The sequence below is a fragment of the Plectropomus leopardus genome, chromosome 23 (genome assembly GCF_026936395.1).
Source record: "Plectropomus leopardus strain MGB_pleo_1.0 chromosome 23, ASM2693639v1, whole genome shotgun sequence".
In the NCBI taxonomy this organism is placed as follows: domain Eukaryota; kingdom Metazoa; phylum Chordata; class Actinopteri; order Perciformes; family Serranidae; genus Plectropomus; species Plectropomus leopardus.
This window is the reverse complement of record NC_142198.1, coordinates 20,950,001-20,974,755: the sequence shown is the minus strand read 5'-3', so window position 1 is coordinate 20,974,755 and position 24,755 is coordinate 20,950,001. Positions and strand designations below refer to the sequence as shown.

Here is a 24,755-nt window from a genome sequence, read left to right as displayed (position 1 = left end):
AAAAAGCAAGGCTATAGTAAGGCAAAAACGTCAAAAAATGACATGTCTCAAAAACAGCTAAAAATAGTTTAAAACTGCATTAAATAGCGTGCCAACACACGCCATAGCAAAGAAAGTTGCAGAAAGAGCCAAAAACAGCATAATTTGGCATGTCGAAAAAAATGACCCAAAAAGCAAGGCTATAGTAAGGCAAAAACGTCAAAAAATGACATGTCTCAAAAACAGCAAAAAATAGTTGAAAACTGCATTAAATAGCGTGCCAAGACACGCCATAGCAAAGAAAGTTACAAAAAGAGCCAAAAACAGCATAATTTGGCATGTTGCAAAACTGACCCAAAAAAGCAAGGCTATAGTAAGGCAAAAACGTCAAAAAATGACATGTCTCAAAAAATGCTAAAAATAGATGAAAACTGCATTAAATAGCGTGCCAAGACACGCCATAGCAAAGAAAGTTGCAGAAAGAGCCCTAAACAGCATAATTTGGCATGTCGAGAAAATGACCCAAAAAGCAAGGCTATAGTAAGGCAAAAACGTCAAAAAATGACATATCTCAAAAACAGCCAAAAATAGTTGAAAACCGCATTAAATAGCGTGCCAACACACGCCATAGCAAAGAAAGTTGCAGAAAGAGCCAAAAACAGCATAATTTGGCATGTCGAAAAAAATGACCCAAAAAGCAAGGCTATAGTAAGGCAAAAACGTCAAAAAATGACATGTCTCAAAAACAGCAAAAAATAGTTGAAAACTGCATTTAATAGCGTGCCAAGACCCGCCATAGCAAAGAAAGTTGCAGAAAGAGCCAAAAACAGCATAATTTGGCATGTCGGAAAAAATGACCCAAAAAGCAAGGCTATAGTAAGGCAAAAACGTCAAAAAATGACATGTCTCAAAAACAGCAAAAAATAGTTGAAAACTGCATTAAATAGCGTGCCAAGACACGCCATAGCAAAGAAAGTTACAAAAAGAGCCAAAAACAGCATAATTTGGCATGTTGCAAAACTGACCCAAAAAAGCAAGGCTATAGTAAAGGCAAAACGATCAAAAATGACATGTCTCAAAAACCGCTAAAAATAGATGAAAACTGCATTAAATAGCGTGCCAAGACACGCCATAGCAAAGAAAGTTGCAGAAAGAGACCTAAACAGCATAATTTAGCATGTCGAGAAAATGACCAAAAAAAGCAAGGCTATAGTAAGGCAAAAACGTCAAAAAATGACATGTCTCAAAAACAGCAAAACATAGTTGAAAACTGCATTAAATAGCGTGCCAAGACACGCCATAGCAAAGAAAGTTGCAGAAATAGCCCAAAACAGCATAATTTGGCATGTCGAGAAAATGACCAAAAAAAGCAAGGCTATAGTAAGGCAAAAACGTCAAAAAATGACATATCTCAAAAACTGCTAAAAATACATGAAAACTGCATTAAATAGTGTGCCAACACACGCCATAGCAAAGAAAGTTGCAGAAAGAGCCCTAAACAGCATAATTTGGCATGTCGAGAAAATGACCAAAAAAAGCAAGGCTATAGTAAGGCAAAATGTCAAAAAAATGACATGTCTCAAATACAGCCAAAAATAGTTGAAAATAGCATTAAATAGCGTGCCAAGATACGCCATAGCAAAGAAAGTTACAAAAAGAGCCAAAAACAGCATAATTTGGCATGTTGCAAAACTGACCCAAAAAAGCAAGGCTATAGTAAGGCAAAAACGTCAAAAAATGACATATCTCAAAAACCGCTAAAAATAGATGAAAACTGCATTAAATAGCGTGCCAAGACACGCCATAGCAAAGAAAGTTGCAGAAAGAGCCCTAAACAGCATAATTTGGTATGTCGAAAAAAATGACCCAAAAGCAAGGCTATAGTAAGGCAAAAACGTCAAAAAATGACATATCTCAAAAACTGCTAAAAATACATGAAAACTGCATTAAATAGCGTGCCAAGACACGCCATAGCAAAGAAAGTTGCAGAAATAGCCAAAAACAGCATAATTTGGCATGTTGCAAAAATGACCCAAAAAGCAAGGCTATAGTAAGGCAAAAATGCCAAAATATGACATGTCTCAAAAACAACCAAAAATAGTTGAATACCGCATTAAATAGCGTGCCAAGACACGCCATAGCAAAGAAAGTTGCAAAAAGGGCCCAAAACAGCATAATTTGGCATGTTGCAAAAATGACCCAAAAAAGCAAGGCTATAGTAAGGCAAAAATGCCAAAAAATGACATGTCTCAAAAACAGCAAAAAATAGTTGAAAAGCGCATTAAATAGCGTGCGAAGACACGCCATATCAAAGAAAGTTACAAAAAGAGCCCAAAACAGCATAATTTGGCATGTCGAGAAAATGACCAAAAAAAGCAAGGCTATAGTAAGGCAAAATGTCAAAAAATGACATGTCTCAAAAACAGCTAAAAATAGATGAAAACCATATTAAATGGCGCACCAAGACACGCCATATCAAAGAAAGTTGCAAAAAGCGCAAAAAATAGCATAATTTGGCATGTTGCAGAACTGACCAAAAATCCAAGGCTATAGTAAGGCAAAATCCCAAAAAATGACATATCTCAAAAACAGCTGAAAACAGCTTCGATAAACCTACTGCAAGTACTTTTAGGGTTTTTCGCTGTTCTTCTTCTTCCCATAACTTCCCATATCATAGCGTGTCTCGGCATGCTATTTAATGTGGTTTTCAACTTTTTTAAGCTGTTTTTGGGAGGTGTCAGATTTTGACATATTTTGCAATACTATAGCCTTGCATTTTCGGTCATTTTTTCGACATGCAAATTTGGGTGTTTTGGGCCATTCTTGCAACTTTTTATGCTATGGCGTGTCTTAGCAGGCTATTCTAGGCAGTTTCCAGCTGTTTTCAGGGGATGTCAAATTTTGACATTTTTTGCCATCCTTTCATGAGGCATTTTTGGTAATTTTTTCAGCATGCTATTTTATGGTGTTTTGGGCCATATAAAGCATACACACATGGATACAATGACTTTTTTGGACATTTGGAAGCAACGTTTTTTCTCATGCTAAAGTTTGGCATTTTTCGACGGTATAGTATAACTTTTTCAACACTATTAATATTGGCTTGTTGGACCATTCTTGCACATACTATACTATAACAATCATCAAGATGCTATACTTTTTTTCGACATTTCGAAGCATGTCTTTTTTGACTGTTTTTGCACATGCTATAGAACTGAATTTTTAGAAAAGAAATCGAATAATTTATGTTCAATGAAGCATTTTGAATAATCCTGTTAAATCTGATTAAATGTGCAACACAAATAAAGCTGCCTAATACTTTTTCTACTGTTACATGACCTTTCTTATGCTTCTTTGGAAAAAATACTAAATGATGAATTGTTTTTGCTATTTTGGTCTACATGATATACTCTGACTTTATTATGCTACCTTGGACCATATATTATACTAGGATTATTTGTGTTTTGGTCTTGTGTATCTGTGTGACAGAAGCCACTAACTCACATTACAGCGTTCTGTGTGTTTATGTGCTCTTATTTTTCAGATTGCCACAGCAGCTCCGGCGTTGCGCTGATATATTATGGCTGTAATTGTAGCAATAACATCTTGTTGTTGATGGCCATAGTTATAAACATCAGTATCAAAGTGACGTGTTCTTAGTTTAAAAAGATGTGCTTCACCATGTAAATCCCTGATGTAATGCACCAACAATTATTATTTATCTTTCTTGTATGTACACGTTTTAGTGGTCTGTATACATGCCAGCATTGAACACTCCACACAAATAACGCAGACAATACTCACGGCTTATATAACCTGTCGAAACATGATGGAGAGGACAGACAGAAGATAGAAAGAGCAGTTGAAACGAAGGTAAGGATGGATGGAGCTCTCAAAGGTCAACAGACGCTTTGATGAAAGGCTGCAAATTATTTTTGTCTTGTTTTTCAAATAAAAGCAATAGATAAACATTCAGCGGAAAAAAGGTGCACTTGTTTTCCTTCTTTCCAATAAACACATGAGAAGATTAAACAGCTGTTCAAAGCTCAAATAAAGTCCTATAAAGGCAACTAATTAATCAGTTGTTGAACGGTTGATTTTTTTGTGTGACCAACTGTCCAAAACCCAAAGATATTCAGGTAAGATATTTAGATTTTAAGTTCAATCAAGAACAAATTTGAATCTTAGTTTACTGAAAGAGAGAGGATTATTGCTACAAAACATTGAAATATAGAACAAAACAATACCAAATGGGAGAAAGAGTGGGACTATATTGAACTAAAATATCGCTCTACCTGTCATATATATTTATTTTTCATTTTTTTATTTGAATACAATGAACATAATATTTGAATTACTGAATTAATTCTATTCATTTTCATTTGGTCTTTTCATTTGATTTATTTTGTTCTGTATTCATTTTTTTTTAGTTTCCTTTAAACTTACATTAGCATGTTGTCATCATTGTTACATGTAATTTAATTTAAATAAAAAGAAAAAAATATATTCAGTATAAAATAATGCTGATATTAATAACTGCGAATAATTGGAACCAGATAAAATTGATAAAGACTGTTGGTCAGAAAGCCAATTAAGTGTTTAACACTTGTTTTATTTTATTTTTAATGGATTAAAAGAAGGAAATGGGGATTCAGGAAGAAGAACAGAAAAGCCAGAATGAGGAAAGAGTGGAAAAACAGCGGATGTACGAAGGGCTGCTTACTTCTCGAGCAGGGCCAGTGCGGTGTGTGGGTTGACTCTCAGGTATTTGCAGGTTGGCTTGCCGTAGTCAGCCAGGTAGGTGGACCAATCCCACTGGGTGAACAGTTCCAGTAACTAGATAAAGTCAAACAAAGAGAGGGAGATTAGTGATAAGCCCCACTCCCAGTTTTGGGAAGATTCAGACGTCTGTAATGCAGTGAGAACGTCATCCAGCAGACCGTCGGCTCTGACAGCCCACGCTAACACGTTAGGAGAGATTATGTGACCAGATTACAGGCGGGGAAAGCTGAACTTGTCATGTTTCTGGAGGAAAACGGTTGTCTTACTGTAAGATTACTCTGTTTAAATGATCTGCAGCCGACAATGTTTCTGTTATCAATAAAATGTCTTCTATATACAAAAATTCAGTAAAAATTATAATCACGATTTTGACCATATGAACAGGTAGTTAACACTTTGACACCTGGAGCAACATCACTTGTCCTGTGCTGCTTTCAGACGTATTTGAATCTTAAGCCAATAGATGTGATTTCTTAATAAGAAATGTTACACAAATTGCAAGAGATTAGGAGATATAGATTTTTTATTTTTTTAATGGCTGGGGAAAAATGTCCAGAAAGATTATTATTGTATTAATTTCTTTTTTTTTTAAGGCAGGGAAAATGTCTAAGGGGGAAAAAAAACCTAGGGGAAAACTGTATTTGTTCCAAATTATCATATTAACATATTTAAAATTATGTTAGTGAAATATTATTTTCTAAGCACTTTCCAATTTATTTAAAAAAAAAATTTTCAGGTACTTTTCTCAGACTTTTTGATAATATCGTGCTTATTTCTGGGTCACTGGGACAATTTGTTAAGCTTTTTTTAAAAAAGTTGTGAATAAGATACAGTAAAGGGTTACAAGAAAACATGGAACTACATTTTTCCTTTGGTAAATAACTTACCTTTGCTTTGTAACTGTTATATATATTTTTTCATTTATAATGATAAGTGGTGGTTAAAAGGAAATAAATAAACAATTCTTAGGATTTTTCCTACTGTCTAGACGCTATCGTTCTTCTTTTTTAAATTCCTAAAACGTTATTTAAAATGCCATTCCAGATAAAACAGTGAAATCATTTTAAAGTTACGTGATTATCAGTAAGGGAGGAAAGGCAAGTTTTATATTTGTGATGTTTTTTTGGCCAGGTTTAACGTTCTCATCCATCAGTAGATGGTGTTAACATTAAAGACTCATCTGTATTTTTCTTCCAAGAAAAATTTTAAACTTGCATTTGTCCACAAAGCATGAACTGTATTAAGTTTACTTATACACACATACTAACAATGGCACATACTCTCTGGTTTAACTGTAAAGGTGCTGACTGATCTAAATTAAACCACTTCGTACGTCATTCTTTTACATCTTTTAGAAAGTGATGAAATACAGTTGGTACATCACCTTTCCCCAGATCAAAAAACTGTTTGATTGCTATAAAAAATGCCATAAATTGCTGGAAATTGCTGTTAGTTTAGCATATTAGGTTAACCCTCGTTCTTCATGACTGCTGCTAACTCTCAAAAGTTTGCATTTCTCCACACAGATAAAAAAGTGTTTAATTAATGTAAATGTAGTTACAAAAGTTACCTACATTTACCAGAGATTGCTGCTAGGCTTCATAATCATTTATCCCCCCTAGAAACCCTTATTTTGGAAAGTTATTCTACAGCTGCAGATACAAATGTTCAGCAAGTGATTTATACACGACTTTAAATTATTAGCAAATTGGCTTGACTTCTTTCAATAACGATGAGCATCTGATCAAGAATTGGCCCCAAAATCAGCAAGAAATTACTAAAAATTCTTAAAATTATTAATTATTAAGGGAAAAAGAAAAGTAAAAGAAACAAAACAAAAACAAAAAGAACCCCCTTAGAAAAATGCTTAAAAAAAACAATATTTCTGCCTTTTGGGAAAGAAAATCTGAAATTTACAAAACATTTCTCGCAAAGTTGCTCAGTCTTTTTCCCCCATGTTTTAAAAAAAAAAACGCTCAGGTTTCAGAGGCTGAAGTACCTCTGAAAGGCGTCAACACACAAAAAAAGCACCAAAAGTGATGTCAATCCAGGTTTCAAGGGGTTAAGCATTTTAAGGAACAACCCAATTCATCGAATCGTGATTTGAAACAAGCGAGTACCAAGAACCTGCTGTTTATGTTCACATCAAAATAACACTTCACAGATCTCCAAGAAATCTACTGTATTGCTCAATTTCAGGCTTTTTTTTGGTTTAATCTGGACACGTTCAGGTAAATAAACAAAACAAAAAAATGCAACAGAAGAAAGAGAGAGAGAGAGAGAGAGAGAGAGAGAGAGAGGAGCGGAGAGGAGAGAAGGACTGAGACTGAGGAAGATGAGAGGTGGAGTCTTCCTCTAAATGGCCCACATTTGAAAGTGTTGCATAACCTGCTGCTGCCCTGCTGAACCCTACCTAACACACACACACACACACACACACACACACACACACACACACACACACACACACACACACACACACACACACACACACACACACACAGGCCCAGGCAGGCAAACCCATAAGCCTGCAGACATACACACACTCTCTCTCTTTCTATCTCTGTCTGTAAAACACACACACACACACACACACACACACACACACACACGAGCAGGGAGCCCCAGTGAACTCTGGGTAACACCAAACACACACGGATCCAGAGAGAGAAACCATATGTGAGCAAGGGATGAGAGAAGAGGAGGAAAAGGAGGGAGGGATGGAGAGCAAAACCACATGTGGGGGAGAAAATGAGAGAGAGAGTAGAGATGGAAAGAGACACAGATGGAGAGAAATGGATAACAGCGCTGAGCGGAGGGGTAAAGGAAGGGCAGATGAAGATGGATAGATACGAGGGAGATGAGGGGACGGACGAGTGTTGGGCGACGGAGGTGCAGGAACAGGAAGGAGTGCGAGGGGGACAGAAGACGAGGGTGACACGCTTTCAAAGTTTGGAGAGGAGTGAAGGAATGATGGAAAGAATCGTGTAACTTCACATTTAGAAAAGTGCAGGTTTGTGATTTATGTCCTACTGACTCAGCTGCCTGCTGCCTGACCTGCAGGACATTTTATTGTCCAAAGGAGACACAATGAGCTCGATTTACTCCCACAACTGAGACGCAAGATTTGTGGCACTTTGGGTGATTTAAAAATCTGCCTCACACCTAAAAATCCTGCATGTCAGCTTTGACAGACGGCCAACGAGCAACCGATTCATTCAGACCTTTATCGCCCCGTTTTTTAACTGCACCACAACCGGTTCTCTTTCCGAAGTCAAATACCGCCGGTTTCAGAAATGTATTGGAAGGATAACCCCTTGAGATGCATCATCTCGATTTCGAGGGGGTTATCGTCACAAACGAACAGAAAATACAAATACCGACAAAACAATACGAAGAAACCCATGACGATACATAGACACACACAAAAAGCTCTTCCAGGTCTCCCTAATCCCCCACCAACCACGTCCCCAAGTAATGGACATTACAGAAAATATGCATTATATTCAGTGAATATACACACAAACATATTGATATGTATATATGCAAATACATGTGCCGTACAGGCTCAAAGCTATAGCTATAAACAATCTGTTTTCATATTAAAAAAACAACAAGAGACATCAGAAACAGGAGCAGGTTGTTTGGTTGAGTGGAGTATCTTAAAGAGCTGAAAACTCTTTTCTTTCTTTCTTCTTTTCATATTTCGGGAGCAAAGAAAAACAGCTGCTCAGTAAGCTTTAGATTACATGATAAGGGCAGAGTTGGCAGAAAAATACACTGCTGCACACTTTGAGTGGGTTATAAGAGATGTTTGAGAGAGATTATTTCTGTATAAGTCTATATAATACAATGTTTTATATCTACAATCTACATTTTTAACCCTGGATATGAACAATTCTAAGTCTACTAAAATCTACGACTGTAACGGTGTCTTTACAGGTCTCCCCAAATGATCGACTACTCAATTTTAGCTTGTCATGTTCACAAGAATGAGAGAGCAGAACTCACAGTGACCTTTGACCACTAAAATGAAATCAGTTCATTCCTGTGTCCAAGTGAACGTTTGTGCCAAATTTGGAAAAATTCTCTCAAGGCGTTCTTGAGATATCGCATTCACGAGAATGGAACGGATGGACGTTCACAGTGACCCTTGACTACCAAAATCAAATCAGTTCATCCTTGAGTCTGAGTGAACGTTTGTGCCAAATTTTAAGTAATTACCTTACGGTGTTCTTGAGATATCCCATTCACAACAAGTTCACAATGACCTTAACCTTTGACATATGACCACAATCAATTTCCTTGAGTCCAAGTGGACGTTGGTGCCAAATTTGAAGAAATTCCCTAAAGACGTTCTTAACAAATTGAGCGATCACAAGCATGGGACAGATGTATGGCTGCACGCTCGTACGGACAACATGACAATATAACTGATGGTTTTGGATCGTCCCAAAGGTCCTTTAACATCAAATCCTAATTGAGTCCTGAATTGAAATAGCTTTCCTAATGTCACGTAGAGTTAAAACTGAGGGGGAAGAAAAGAATTTGGATCACGAACCAGTTACGCTCCAGTTTAAAGAGTAATAAGGTCATGGCTTTCACCCGAATTCACCTCATCAGAGCTATTCATGAAAACAGGAAGTGTCCTAAATGTTTCTGCGTACACCGTAGAGTTATTAAAACTGATGTTTCCTCTGAATCTGACTTTATAGGGAGACTACAAGACGAATGGCTGATTTGGACTTCCTGATCTTTTCCCTCCCTCCTTCCTCCCACACCTCCCTTCCTCCCTCTGGTCCTTTCACTTCTGTATTCACCTCTCTCTCTCTCTCTCTCCTTTGTCCCCGAGTTCACCCTTTGTACGGCCGAGGTTTGACCTGCTAATCTTCCCATATAAACAAGCAAGACACACACGCAGGCTGCATGAAAACAGGCTCACACATAAACAGGTACAAATAAAGGCAGTTACATAAAGCACGAACATCATCCGGCTGTGAGCTTACGGGAACAAATCTGTCAGCTAATTATGAGCAGACATATGAGAAAGTGTCAGCGTGACACGGCCAGATAAAGATCCTGTACCGGCCCTGAAACGATGCGTTAACACACACTAATGCGCACTAAAAAGACGTAATCTGCAGGCCGACAATAATCAGCAACACACACACACACAGACACACACTCACGGATAAGCTGGCGACTGCGGTCTATGAGATTTTCGTGTTATCTGAGAGCAGATGGCTCGTCTTTACTCCAACTTTACTGCCTTTACTTTGTAGTCTTTCTACTCGTATTGGACGTCACAGAAAACAAGTGCAGAGAAAGAAAGACAGAAAAATGAGAGTAAGCAAGGAGAGGAGTTGCCTATAGAAAAAGAGGATAGGAGAAAAGGAAATGGGAGGAAAGATGGAAATAAGGAGAAGAGGAGAAAAAGAAAGGAGAACAAGAGAGTTGAAGGTATATAAAGGTGAAGAGAAAATAAAAGAGAAGATAAAAAACGAGTAAGATAAGAGGAGAAAAGCTGAGTCAAAGACAGATGAAGGAATAAGGGAAAGTATAGAGGTGAAGGAGGTAGAGGACAAAGAAGTGTGAGAATGATAGATGAAAAGAAGAGAAGACAAGCAAAGGAAAACAGGAGAGAGGAGAAAGAAGAGGGGTGATAATGAGGAGAAATGAAAGATGGATAAAAAAAGGAGAAGAGGAGAGGAGACAAGGATATAAAATGAGGAAAGAAGAGTGAAGAGAAGAAAAGGAGAAGAGAAAGTACAGGAGACAGGAGAAAAAATGAAATGAATGAGAAAATAAGTGGGAAGAAAATGGGAAGAGGAAATGAAGATGACAAAAGGTAGAAGAGAGAAGATAGAGAGGGAGAATGGAAAGGAGAGAAGAGATAAAGACAGAAGAAAAGAAACAAAAGAAAAAGACGATGTATAGAGTTGGAAAAAGGACAGGAGAGAACATAGGAGAAAAGACTAGACAAGGACAAGTAGAGGAGAAGGTGACAGACGTAGGAGCAAAGGGAGTCCTGGGTGAACTGGAGGTCAGTAGGTTAAGTCTGGTTGGAGGAGGGATGGAGGGATGGAGGGATGGAGGAGGGATGGAAGGTAAAAGCAGAAGTAAAATGACAGGAGAGAAAAAGAGGAGAGGCAGATAAGAGTGATGAAAGGGAATAAGCAAAGAGGAGGAGAAGAGAGAGGGATGAAAGTAAAGAGAGGAGATGCGAGAAGAAGACAATGCAAAGAGGAGAGGAATGGATGAGAGAGGAGAAAAGTAAATAAACGAAAAAAGAAGATACAGGAGAAAATCGGGGAAGCAAGAAGATAAAAAGGAAAGGGAGAAAAGAGAGGAGAGAACGTAGGAGAAAAGACTAGACAAAGACAAGCTGAGGAGAGAGTGATAGAGGAGCACGGGGAGTTTTGGGTGAACTTGAGGACAGTAGGTACGTTTGGTGAGAGGAGTGATAGAGGATAAAATAAAGAGGTGATGAGGAGAAGAGAAAAGACCAAAAGAGGGAGAAAATGAAAATAGTATAGGAGATAATATTACAAGACAGGTGAGAAGAAAAAGAGGAGGAGAAGGTAAGATCAAGGAAAACTGTTAGGGGGGGCACAAAAGAAGTGGTAATAGGAAGAAAAGAGAAAAGCAAGGACATGAAGAGAAAATACAGGAGATAACACAGGAGAGAAGACCAGACAAGGACAAGTGGAGGAGAGAGTGATAGAAGTAGGAGCACGGGGAATTTTGGGTGAAGTTGAGGTCAGTAGGTAAGTTTGGTTGAAGGAGCGAGGGAGGAGTGACGGAGGGTAAAAGCAGTAGGAGAAGCGCAACAAGAAGGGAGGAGGAGAGGCAGATAAGACTGATGAAAATGGAAAAGGGGAGAAAAAAAGAAAAGGGAGAGCGTGGGCCTTCCAAAAAACGAGCCACACACGCGAGCCAGCAGGTCCTCCTGGCAAACGCACACACACACATATATACACACACACACCTGACCCCCGATTCACCCTAAACAGACACACACACACACACACACACACACACACACACTAGGAGAGAAAACGGCAGGTCTCTCTCTTCACCTCTCGCTGAACTTCTCTCTCCGTCTCGCTCCCCCTCTCTCACCTCGCCATGACCTCCCCCATGCTATCGCTCCTGTCTCCTCACACACACACGCACGCACACACACACACACACACACACACACACACACACACACACTGATTATTGCTTCCTCTTATTCTTCTTCTAGGTGGGTGGACGAGCAGAAAAACAAAGTGACGTGTTGCCCTCACATTTCGTGTTTGTTTTCTCTCATTTCTCCTCCGCTAATGGGGTCCCCCCCTCCATCCCTCCCTCTCTCTCCCCCGTTTCTCCCTACTCTCTGTACTTTTTTGTATCTCCTTTTTCTCTCTCTCCTGTCTTAATAATCAATCAATCCTTTCATTCGTTCCTATCCTCTTTTCTCCATCTTCTCCATCCGTCCTTTTCTATATACTCCAAACTTCTTCCTCCCCTCTTCATCCTTTCATCTCCTCTTCCTCCCCGACTTTTCTCTCCCCTTTCTCTTCTTTGTTTTTCAACTGCATTTATTTTTCTACCTTTTATCCCTCCATTTCATCTCGAGCAGCACTCCTCCTAACCTTTCCCTCTCTTATCTTCCTCCATCATTCACCTACTCTTCCTCTTTACTACTTTCTTTACCTCTCTATCTGATCTCCCCCCTCTCTCTATCCTTTCTTCCTGCCCTCCTCTCCCTCCTTCTTTTTAATCATCTTTCCATCTCTTTATCTAAACCCCTCCTCCTCCTCTCTGTCCTCTCCCTTCTTTCTATTTTTCTGTCTTTGCATCTTCTCCCTCCACATTTCCTCTTCCCGTACTCAGATTGCTCAAACTGATATTGTGAAAATAAAATACGCGAAGTGGAAACACGTCAATTAAAAAAAAGAAAAGAAAAAAAAGTTTTAAATCTACAGTTCCTCTGAAATCGTTGACTATCAGCTCCCAGAAATCCCTCCCTCGCTCCCTCTCTTTCCATTATCGCTCCATAACACGCCTACGTCGCCTTCGATTTGACCGTCAGTGTGGCTGCGATAGAAATAAACCTGCCGATGTTGTGTTTTATCAACATTTCGAAAATATCGCTTAAGTTTCGCCACAAATCTGCGATGGAAACCTGCCTATTCTTACAATCAGTAAAAAGCAAAAGCAGCATGTGTTTACATTCAGAGGGTAAGTCAGCCTGATATCTGATATTACTGATTACTGGCTCACTCTACACTTTCCAGGGTTGGGTTTCGGTTTAGGAAAAGGGAGGAAATGTTTATCTCCTCCCAACTTTTCCAGGCAACAATTATCATTATTACATATCCGCCAGGCAGAATGTTCAGCCCGAAATCGACAAAAATCAGCCGGGACTGAGCAAATTCTGACGAAATCTCACACAAAAGTCTAATGGGAGGAAATATTGAAGTGATGTTTTTGCTTTTGTTTTTCTCGTCATTCTCTCCACATAAACTTTAGTCCCTCTACATCTGAACTCTCTCCTCTCCGAGCCAACTTTACTCCTCCATCTCTCCATCCCTTCTTTCTTCTCCTCTGCATCCATACCTCTTGCTCCCCTCCTCCTCCCCCTCGGTGTTTAGTAGACTTGTTAATGGTTATTCCGGCTGTGGGCAGGATTTATTTGTTTGGGACCGTCGGGGAATTGCCGTGTTCCCATTCCTAATGGCCAAACGTCAGGGTCACCCAGAATTCATCATGTTTACACTCTGCGCATACACACACACACACACACACACACACACACACACTTTGTGATTATGTAATGTTTCTGCTATGAAGCAACAAAGTTTGGTATCCAAACGCTGCGAAGCAAAGATCATTTATCTTTGGAGCAGAAAGGAAAATGTGATTTTCTGATTTAAACTAACATTTATAAACTCTTCTTCTTCACCTGCGTACTTTCACTCTCTCCTCTCACTCCATTATCTTCTCTGTCTCCACACCAACTCCTCTCACAGCTCTCTCAGCTGTCTGTCTCCTTCTAAATTTGACAGGAGAGAGGTCAAAGGTCACTAAAAGCAGGGAAAGTGGATTTTAGTTTTATCAAGAAAAGCAGCCATTTTGGCACCCGTCCACCTCTGTTCTCTCCAAAAATCTACCTTCTTCCACCCATCAATCATCCACCCATTTATCTGCTGCACTTTCCAGAGATCCCCCCTTACATCAGGGATACTCTACTTACGGTCCGTGGGCCAAATCTGGCCCTCGATATTGTGAGGAGTGCCCCCCCCCAATCATTTCCTAATTAACAAAAAAATAAAGTGATTCATACTGATACTTTTAGTTTAAATAAGGTGTCAGTGTGCATAAAACAGCATCAAAATAGAGTTTGTTTATCCAAAAAAGTGCCAGTGGAGGATCCCCAACAGAGGTCCTAGCCAAGACCCTAACGTCCTAAAACCCTAGAAACATCCAAAAACCAGAGAAACGTCCTGAAGTCAAAGAAAGGTCAGAAAGTCAGAGAAATGTCCCAAAAATCCTAGAAACATCCTAAAATTCTGAAAAGTCCTAAAATCTGAGAAATGTCCTAAAATCCAAGGTACGTTCTAAAATCCTAAAAACGTCCTAAAATTCAGCAAATGTCTTAAAATCCAAGATACATTCTTAAGTCTGAGAAGCGTCCTAAAATCCAAAAGACGTCCTAAAACGTCTCAAAACGTCTCAAAATCCTAGAAACATACACAGGGCTGCTGTGAGTGGCCCCTGGCCTCCTGTTATTTTGCAAAAGTGGCCCCAAACAAAGCAGCCGGAGCGTCCCTGATTTACATTGTCCTGCAGATATGGAGGTCTTGCTGCTGATAAAAGCAGAACTTTATTTACCCCAAACAAAACTCTTAACAAAATCCAAAGAAAGCTCACGGCAAATGTAAAAGCTGTCAACATTTCTCACTTTGAAACTCAGAATATTAGATTTTAAAATTGCAGTTTTCACTTAATCAGCTGCCCAACACTTCAGACCACACGTGACCTTCAGGAGGTCATTAAAACAGAAAAAAACGTCTGCTTGGACACCTGTCCACCATCAGTCGTCTCTCTCAGTTCAAAGGTCACCGCGAGCTCACAAAGACCGCGCTGACACCTGTCAGTCACGCCTCTGTCTGCACTGTGTTTAATGTCAAAGAGACACAAAATAACGGGAAGAAAAGGTCTTGGAGGAGGATAATAAGGATGACATCTGTCCATCACAGAGGTCACCGAACAAGTTAAGAATTCGCTAAAAGCAGAGACAGCAGTTTTTGAGTGAATCAGAGATAAACAGCAGCACGTCCGTCACGTCCCAACGGCTCCTCTCCTCCTGACGCAACCTACGTCTTAGTTTCTCTGTGCTTACATCCCTCTCAATCTTTTAGTCTGTGTCAGGTTTCGGGGTTAAAGTTCTCAAAGACGAGAAAAAAAGGTAAAAACAAGACATTTGCACCAAGTTGAGACTTTTGAAAAGTTTTTCTGCCTGATTAAATATTTAAAACAGCACCATCACATGAAAAACGCTGCAAGAACCCAATAAGAGAATCCACATGAAGATATTGCATTTTTAATCAAATGAGACTAATATAATGTATTAGATGCAGAAATTATATTATTTAAGATATATTTATCTTGTGTGCCAGTTGATATAAAAAGTAAGTACATGCAAACTTTTGATTTCAAAATAAAATATTGACAGACATAAACCCTTTGAAACGTTCAGCAACATCACTTTTCTTGTGTTATTATAGATTTTAACCCCTTTTCTCCAGGTCGTTTCCTTGGTTTTTTATGTTCTTATTTATTTATTTATCTATTCATACCAATTTTCATGTAATATTCTTGTACTTTTTGCAAATTTTGTACTAATTTTCGTGTCATTTCTGGTTTTGTTTCTCAAATCATCACACGTGTAGAAGCACAGCATGAAAATTTCAATCCATATCTTCTTAAATTCAAACAAAAAATACCATATTGTGATAAATCCTGACGTGTCCATAAAAATACCTCAATCACAGATTTTTTGCCACGTAGCAAACCTTTCTTTGAGAAAGTCTGCGTAGAAACTGCCGTCCATCTCACCTACGATACAATCTGACGGACAAAAAGGATTTTACACTTAACCCCAAAGTCAGCTCTTGACCCCTGAAAGCCAGAGGTCAAAGGTCACATTCAGAGGTTATCGGCTGTCCAGCTGCTCGTGATAAATGCCTCCACTTTTACTTCCAACTCCAACAGACAAACAACAGTAACTTTCTTGATTCTCTACAGTTTCTTTACATTTTACAGGCTCTTATAACGACGACACGCAAACCTGCAGCCTCAACAGTTTCACTGCATCTCCAGCTATGAGTGGAATGAAGTGAGCTTGGATGTTATCACTTCGCGACGGGGAATTCATTTTTCTTTCTCACCGGAGGGCCAAAAATTAAATTAAAACCAAAAGCTTGTATCTTTGTACATTCTGCCTGCAGCCTCGTTTTGTACGACCGCAGCACGCCGCTGCCAGAGACCACAACACAGAACAACCTCCGCTGGGATACGACTTCGATGTACTTTATTAATCCACAGTGGGTGCACGGCTCCTCATGTGCTGGGTAATAAAACACAGCGAAGAGGAGATAAAATCTTGATCACTCCCTGTAGGGCAGGTTAGCGTTTGTGTTATTTCCCACACACACACACACATACAAAGAGGTCAAATTCGGACTTGAAGTTTGCTCAAGGGCACTTCAGCACGCTGCAGGAGCTTTGTGGGTACTTTAAAGAGAGAGAAATAGAGTCAACGTGCCAAAAAGTTTAGAAATTTTCGGCCTTTGTGTTGTTGCCGACTCTTTTCTATAACAAGACGGAAGATTATTACTGCTTCACTTTTCATAATCAACTGGGGTTTTCACACCAGCAGCTTTCTGGACGGCAGCAGGGAGGCAAAAAACGGCCCAGCACACAACATACGTGATACACAAACAGAAAAAGTCTCAGCACAGAAGCCTGGAAGAGCAGTATTGACACTGAAGCGTTGATGAATCTTTGCGACGTTGTTGCTCGAACTTACATGAAAAACAACAGGTGTTTTGATGTTTATTTAGTGCCAGTCATAATGCAAAGAATGATTAAACGGGTACTTTAAATTAAAAAAACTACAGTTATCGCTGCATGCTTGTATGCCGCCGTGTCAAGTTACACTTCAGTTTACATCCATGTCCGTTAAAACACGTGATGCTGTAAAGACACGGAGATCAAAAAGCTCCCATTAAAGGATTTTATTCTGCAAAACAGGCAATGTTTCGAGACAGTATGCGCTTGGAAATTTACAAGAATGAGACGAATTCAAGTTCACAGTGATCTTGACCTTTCACCTATGACCACCAAAATCTAACCAGGTTATCCTTGAGTTCAAGTGAATGTTTGTGTCAAGTTTAAAGAAATTCCCTCAAAGTGTTCTTGAGATATCGCTTTCAGGAGAAAAATTAGACAAATGCAAGGTCACCATGACCTTCGGGTATCACCGGCGCTGAGGTGTAATACAAAGAGTGAATGAGAACACGGCTCCTACATTACTTCTTTACATCCTCTCTGACCTGTGAGCTACTGACGTAACTAACGTGATCTCTTTCTCCTACTTTGTCCCCATCTTTGTCTCTCACCTCGTCCCCGTCCTCTCTCTTCCTCAGCTGTGACAGAAAAGTTGCGCGACCTCTAAAAAAAGTGACAGGGCTGAAATGGACTGGAGAAAAAAAAAGGAGACGAGAGAAGAGTGCTGGTGGTTCAACCAGGGGTCTCCGCTGTCAATTAGACACTACACAGACGGAGCGAGGGCGAGAGGGAGACGCAGACGGACAGAGACGGAGAGAGAGAACGAGAGGAGGTAAATGAGAGGGAAGAGAGAAAACTCAAAAAGAATGATTGGGGAAATATTACAGGACTGCAGGAGAAAAGGGGAAGGAGGGAGCGCAGGAGGTCAGGCGGAGGGTAACTAGATGTTACGGAGGAGGAAGAAGGAGTGAGTGAGGAACGGGGAGACGATAAACGAGTGCAGGCTGAAGTCAGAGGGGCCTGCTGGGAGCTGCTCTGTGCGCTGATAAAGCAAATAAAGACAGAATACTCCAAAACAAACAGGGCTAGAAAAACAGCGGCTTTTAGCTCCGCTCCGAGCTCAATTTAGATTCAAGCACTTTTTAAAAAGGTCAATTTGGCCTCAGCCACTTTTTTAAAGTCAATTTGGGGCCAGACACTTTTTAGAGGTTAATTCTGGGCCGGGAGTTCATTTTGGGTTCGTCCACTTTTTCAAACTTCACTTTGGTAAAAGCTTTAAGCTCTGCTGCTTAATTCTGAGGACATTCCTTTGCAAAAGGGGACATTGGATTAAATCACTTTTTGGCATTATTTTGGATGAACAACTTCTACGCGGATTAAATTTGTAAATGGCAATAAAGACTCCACTTTGTAAAGGTGGATTTGGGAACTTTAACCCTTTTGAAACCTGAGAAAATCACTTCTTTTAAAAACATGGGAAGAAGGAAAAGAGCAGCAAAAGAAGAAATTACCCCCAAAAAATACTAAGAAATTAGTAAAAAAGTACAAGAAATTTTCACCTTTGATTGGAAGTTTTGAACAAATGCTGCTCAGCAAATATGACCCCAGTTAGCCTGATGAGGACGCTTTTTTTTTGTCCTTTTTTTTGAAAAACACATTTTTGATATTTTTTGCTAAACTTTAGGCTGGATTTATATATAAATATATTTCCTCGTGCCCACTACACTGGTCTGTGCAAAAGGTCACAAACACAAGCCAGAAAATGTTGGGACCGATATGTATAAAATCCTCGGCTCTCCAAACAATTATTCAACTGCAGGCAAAAATTTGAAGAAAATAAATCGGAGCCGCTCTGAAGTGTTTCATAACATTTACACTGCAGCTCGAAATAAATCTCTCTGTCTCTTTCTCTCTGTGTCCTCGACAACCCCAAAACAGGAAACAGTTGAAAGGTGAGAGCTGTTTAAGAGTCTCAACTTTTTGGTTTGACCATGAAATGACCGCACAGTCTCTCTCACACACACACACACACACACACACACACACACACACACACACACACACACACACACACACACACACACACACACACACAGAGGAAGGGGTGTAGATGCTGGTCGTATCGGGGAGACTGACGGAGAGGTCAAGACTGATAACGCAGAACAATGACCTGACCGGGTCACCACACGGTCACTGTATGTGTGTGTGTGTGTGTGTGTGTGTGTGTGTGTGTGTGTGTGTATGTATGGCTGACTTTTTTGTGTGGCAGAGCAGGCATGTCTGAGAGAAGTCGTGTGTGTATGTGTGTGTGTGTGTGTGTGTGTGAGTGTGTGTGTGTGTGTGTATCTATATCTGTGATCACATGAGTCGAGGGTATTTATTGATGTGTCTGAGAGATCAGTTAACCCTTTAAAACAGCAAAAATGTGCAGAAAGTTAGTGAAAAAGTTTGTCTTTTCTTTGTAAATCTGTAAATAAGCATTTTTTTAAATTATTATTTTTTTTAAATAATCCTCCCCTCTTTTTTAAAAAAACAAGACCAAAAATGAGCAATGAAGAAACAGTAAAAGACAAAATAAAAAAACAAAAAAAAATATTGTCCTTAAAAAAAAGGACACAAAAAAAGTTAAAAATATATATTTTTTTAAAGTTTAATAAATATAAAAGTAATTTTCTGAACATTTTTTTTTCTATATTTTTTAAATTTCTCCCCTCTTTTTTTAAAACATTTTTTTATCCATTAAATCTAACTTTTTTTAAACTAATGTCTTAATTTCTTGCAATTTGTGGAATATTTCTTGCCACGCTGGCAATAAATATCAATGTTTTAGAGAGAAATCAAGCTGATCTGTTTACGATTCACAGGTTCAATAGCTTGACTGAACGCAGCCCAAGAAAGCTGATGTATATCCAGGCTTTAAAGGGTTAATGGCCAAATTCCTGACCACTACTTGACCACTGGTTCGGAAGCAGTGAACCGCCGCTCCCCGCTCGGTCCAATCAGGCCACAGAAAAACTCGCTGTGACCACTGCCTGACCTGTTGTCACACCGATAAGGCCGGGCCACAGACGGGACAGGAAGTTGAGACAGGGGCCGACACACACACACACACACACACACACACACACACTCTGACCTCTCCCACACAAATAATAGCTTGAACTCATAAATCCGCAGATATGGACGCGCACATTTCAAGCAACAACTATTTTTTGCCGTGTTATCTTGAGCGCAGCAGGATCACCTAACGCTTATTACAGCACACACACACCCTGCTGAGTGTGTGTGTGTGTGTGTGTAGTCAGCTTTAATATAGGAGAGACAGGTGTGTATGTGTGGCCGTGTAGGTTGCTGTAGTGTGTGTGCGATCAGATAAGGGTGTTTCGGGGCTCTGACGGTTAGTTCTCACCCCTCCCTGGCACCGATACTTATCCCACTGACCTCACGCTGCACCCGGTTTGAGTCTTTTTGTGCTCGGTGTGTTTGACAGAGACTCCATGACGCCCAGTAATCACACTTTAAGGGGAAGAGGAAGAAGTAGAAATTAGAGGAAGAGGAGAGCTAGACGAGAATATAAAAGAGGCAGAGGTTCGGTGAGGGGGAAGACAAAAACACTGCAATTTATAAACGTTATTCTAGAACAAGAAAAAGACAGAAAAGGGCGTTTAGGGAGCTGATTCGAATGCAGGACATTAAAGGCAAGTCAATCTTTCCTTCCACTGCTATTTCCTTTCGCCTCAACTTCATTTGTGCGACATTTGAGTGATGTCATTCTCAAACTATGGCAAAAACAGCTTTTATGAGATCACCGTGACCTTGACCTTTGACCACCAGATTCTAACCAGTTCATTCCTGAGCCCAAGTGGACGTTTGTGCCAAATTGAGGAAATTCCTGCGACGCCATCTTCGGATACTGATGTCACAACAATGAGATGGATGAAAGGTCACAGTGACCTTGACCTCTGAGCACTAACTTCTCAGCTCATCACTGAGTCCAAGTGAATGTTTGGGCCAAATTTGAAGAAATTCCCTCAAAGTCTTCTTGATATATTGCTTTCAAAAGAATGAAACGAATGCAAGATCATCATGACCTTGACCTTTGAACACCAAAGTCTAGGTGGTTCATCTTTGAGTCCAAGAAAAAAATTCTGCTACATTTGAGGGAATTCCCTAAAAACTTATTGAGATAAGAAAGTTAAGAAATCAAGAAATTCCCTCAAAGTGTTCTTGATATATTGCTTTCAAAAAAATTAGATGAATGCAAAGTGACCTTGACCTTAAATGTCCAAAATTTAAAACCATTGAGTCCACTTGAATGTTTGTGCCAAATCTGTAAAAATTCCCTCAAGGTGTTTTTGAGATATCCCATTCACAAGAGTGACACAGACAACGTCACAGTCACTTTGACCTTTGACCTGTGACCACCAAAATCGAATAAGTTCATCCTTAAGTCCACTTGAATGTTTTTGTCAAATTTGAAGGAATTTGCTGAAGGTGTTTTTGAGATATCATGTTCACAAGAATGAGACAGACGCATGGTCAAGATGATCTTGAACTTTGACCTATGACCAAACAGTCCTTCAAAAATACAAATAATCAGTTCATCCTTGATTCCAAGTTTGTTACAAATTTAAAGAAATTTCCTCAAGGGTTTAATGAGCAAATTGTAAATTTCCCCATTATGGGACTAACAAAGGATTATTTTATCTTATGGGAATGTAATTACAAGTATGAGACGGATGCCAGGTCACAGTGACCTTGACCTTTGACCTATGACAACCAAAATCTAATCAGTTCACCCTTGAGTCCAAGTGATCATTTGTATTAAATTTGAAGAAATTCCCTCACTGTGTTCTTGAGATGTTGCTTTCAAAAGAATGGGCGGACAGACGTACGGATGTATGGACAGACAATGAGACATAAAATACATGTCTCTACCAGTTTTGTCCAATCTTAACAAATAAAAAGTATGAATTCATGTGCACACAATGCATCCAGTATTATCCAGAATCAGACCAAACACAGGATCTTAAATTCAAACTAAAGGATTTGATACATCATGTAGGAATTAACTACAATTTTTATTCACTATTTCAGAAAATACAAAGTACAAGTTAAATAAATTAAATTAAATTCCGATAAAAGGACACAGGAAACACAGAAACAGGCGGATGGGACACAGTAAGAGTCCTTGTCCAGATTTGAACCCGGGACGTCGCTGTTGCATAGCTACATTGGTACGTCTCTCAGACTGCTCGGCCACCAGGACGCTTCATGCACCAACATTTCTATGAGCGTGTTTGTGGCGGACGGACAAAAACAAATTTTTCAGAGTTTTAGAGTTTTGTGTCTCTGCGCCCGAAAGTCTGCGCGCACGAGTGTCCGCCAAAAGCAAATGTGTTGCTGCGTTTCGCGCTAACTGTTTGCGTCCACGTTTATGTGTGTCCACCCGTTGTTTGTGTGTCCCTCGCTCCCGTTCTTCCAATAGATCGGCGGGCGAGCATTTAGATGTCCGTCTGCTGCTCATCCTCCCTTCGCCCTCTTTCTTCTCCGCTCATCCCGCTCTTTCACCCCGCTCCACTCCTCTATTCATCCCCCCTTCTGTGACCGGTCAAACGGATGAAGGGAAGTGTCAGCCTCCCGAGGAGAGAGAGAGGGGGGAGAGAGGTAGAGAGACACGGGGGGGAGAGAGAGACCACCCTGTACGTCCATTTCACCCGCCGTATCACTTTCACCTGACTGCACTCTTTCACTCGCCATCCCTCGCTTTTTGCTCGGCTCCGTCAACATTTTCACGCATTCATGTCTTGTTTTCTCTCTCGGCGAGTTCCGAATCTGGCGAAGACGCTCTCCCTCTTTTTCCATCTCCTCCTGTCATCTTCCTTTAGATTCATTTCACTCTTTCGTGTTCACTTTTCTGAATTTCAATGACCTTTCCATGAGGTTATTGAAATTCTTGAGGCCAATTTCAAGACCAGCTTTTAAAAATAGAACTAAAAAAACGAATAAATTCATAACAGTGTTGAACTGAATATTTAAATAAGTATCTGAGGGACTGTTTATAAAAGGGAAAAAGGTCAAAGCATGTCAAATAATTTTTAAAGCATTGGGAGGGGCTTATGTTTTTATTTTGGCTTTAAGGGAGGGGCATACCACTTTAAATGGCTGAATTTTGTGTTTATTTTACTGGCAATCTTTTGGCAGTTTTTCTTCTTTAAGAGTTTTTGTTGACTTTTAAAGAATTTTTTTTTCTTTACTAACTTTGGCAATTTTTTATTTATTCTTTAAAATAATATATCTTTATAATATCTTTAATTTTTTTTTTTAGACAAAAACTGGAATTTCTTTTTCTTTAAAAAAAATACAGATTTTTTTGAGTGTGTGGGTTTTTTTTTAAAAATTATTCTATTATTTTTTTATTTTTCAAATCTGGGCAATTTCTTTGTTTTTGTTTTTGCAGATTTTTAAAGAAAACATGCCTTCCGAAACAGTGGTCAAAATTACCAAAAAATACACAATTTATCACAGCCAGAAACTGTTAAAACAGAAGTTATCAGTGAATTTTAATGATGTTTTTGATTATATAATAACACAACGTGCTATTTTACAGGTTTGTGAAACAAAATTGCGTGACTATTCCAAAACTTAAAGAATATTTTTAGTTTTCCAAAATCTTTTATAGGCCTGGACTTTGCTATATGAAAACTCCATGACTTTTCCAGGTTTTTCCTGACCACACAAACCCTGCACGCTTCTGATCAGACTTCAGCATCCGCCGTCATTTTTCCCTTTACATTTATCCCTGCTTTCCACCTCTTTCCCCATCTGTCCGGTGAGGATTAGTTGAGAGGTCAAAGGTCAACTTGCTGCTGACGTGGTCGTGCATGTGCGCCGGCCGCCGGTCAACCCCGACACGCGTAACGTACAGTTCATCCCGGTCTCGTCAGCAGTCCCCCTCCTGAACCTGACCTGCCACACAAACACACCCACATGCTGCAGCTGTCCCAGGCTGACCACAGTCCTGAGGAATGTGACGGTAGCAGATTTTTTGTCTCCCTGCGTCTACCCTGACCCCGTCTGTCTCTTCCTGTCCTCGCTCTCACCTCCGTCTACCCTTCTGCTAACCCTTCGCTCTCTTTTCTACGTACAGTTTCCTCCCCTGCATCACTCGCTTTTCCACGAAAAAGTCTTGTGTGTTTCCCCGCGCCTCCCTCTCCCCTCCCTCTGCACACATGTGGGTGCACATTTCAGGTCCAAACTCTGGATCAAACCTCCGGGAAATAAATCACGCTGACAGACTACAAGCTTAGCAGTAGCTGAAATTAAACTCCCATTCATCCTCATTTCAAGACAGAATCTGAACGTTGGCAGGTTTACAAGACTGAAGGGAATTACAGAAATATATATATCCTTAACTTTAAGGTGCTGCATACAGAAAGTGAGCATAAACAATGAAGTTTTTCAAAACAATATGACTTTGCGGGGTGATTTCCTGAAGGAGTGTATCATTTCTTTCAGTGGGAGTCAACTGAAAGGAAGCAAGTCGTGTTAAGTAGCATGTGCACTCGAGTCGGGAACAATGAAGTGACAAACAAACTCTGACAGAATCAAGTGAAGGCTTCCTGCTGCGCTGATGGATCGCCTCGCTCTGTGCCAGCGTCGCAGTCAAGGCCGCCTAAACCGAAACCGAGTCACGGTCAAAACCAGACCGGTACGAGTCTCACACTGCGTCACACTCACGATGAAACGTAGAACATGCAAACCAAAAGCTTTTTACTAAGACTGATCTGAAAACAGCCGCAGAAAACAAGATTTCTCATAATTCATCGCTTTCATTGTTTGTGTGTCTGTTTAAGGCTTGTTTTCTTGCAAAAAAGGGGGAAGACGATGAGCAACTTAACAAGGCATGACTTAAAAAATAGCAAGAAATT

The 24,755-nt window shown here is 39.8% G+C and overlaps 1 protein-coding gene across 2 annotated transcripts in view; it reads right to left on the bottom strand.

Annotated features, from left to right (window-relative positions):
- Positions 1–24,755, bottom strand: part of exoc6b (exocyst complex component 6B) — a 141,920-nt gene that overhangs the window by 32,016 nt on the left and 85,149 nt on the right. For both annotated transcript variants that reach the window (XM_088073991.1, XM_088073992.1), the window contains one exon: positions 4,703–4,815. In XM_088073991.1, coding sequence (XP_087930117.1) covers positions 4,703–4,815 — 113 coding nt within the window. The remainder of the gene's footprint in view (positions 1–4,702; positions 4,816–24,755) is intronic.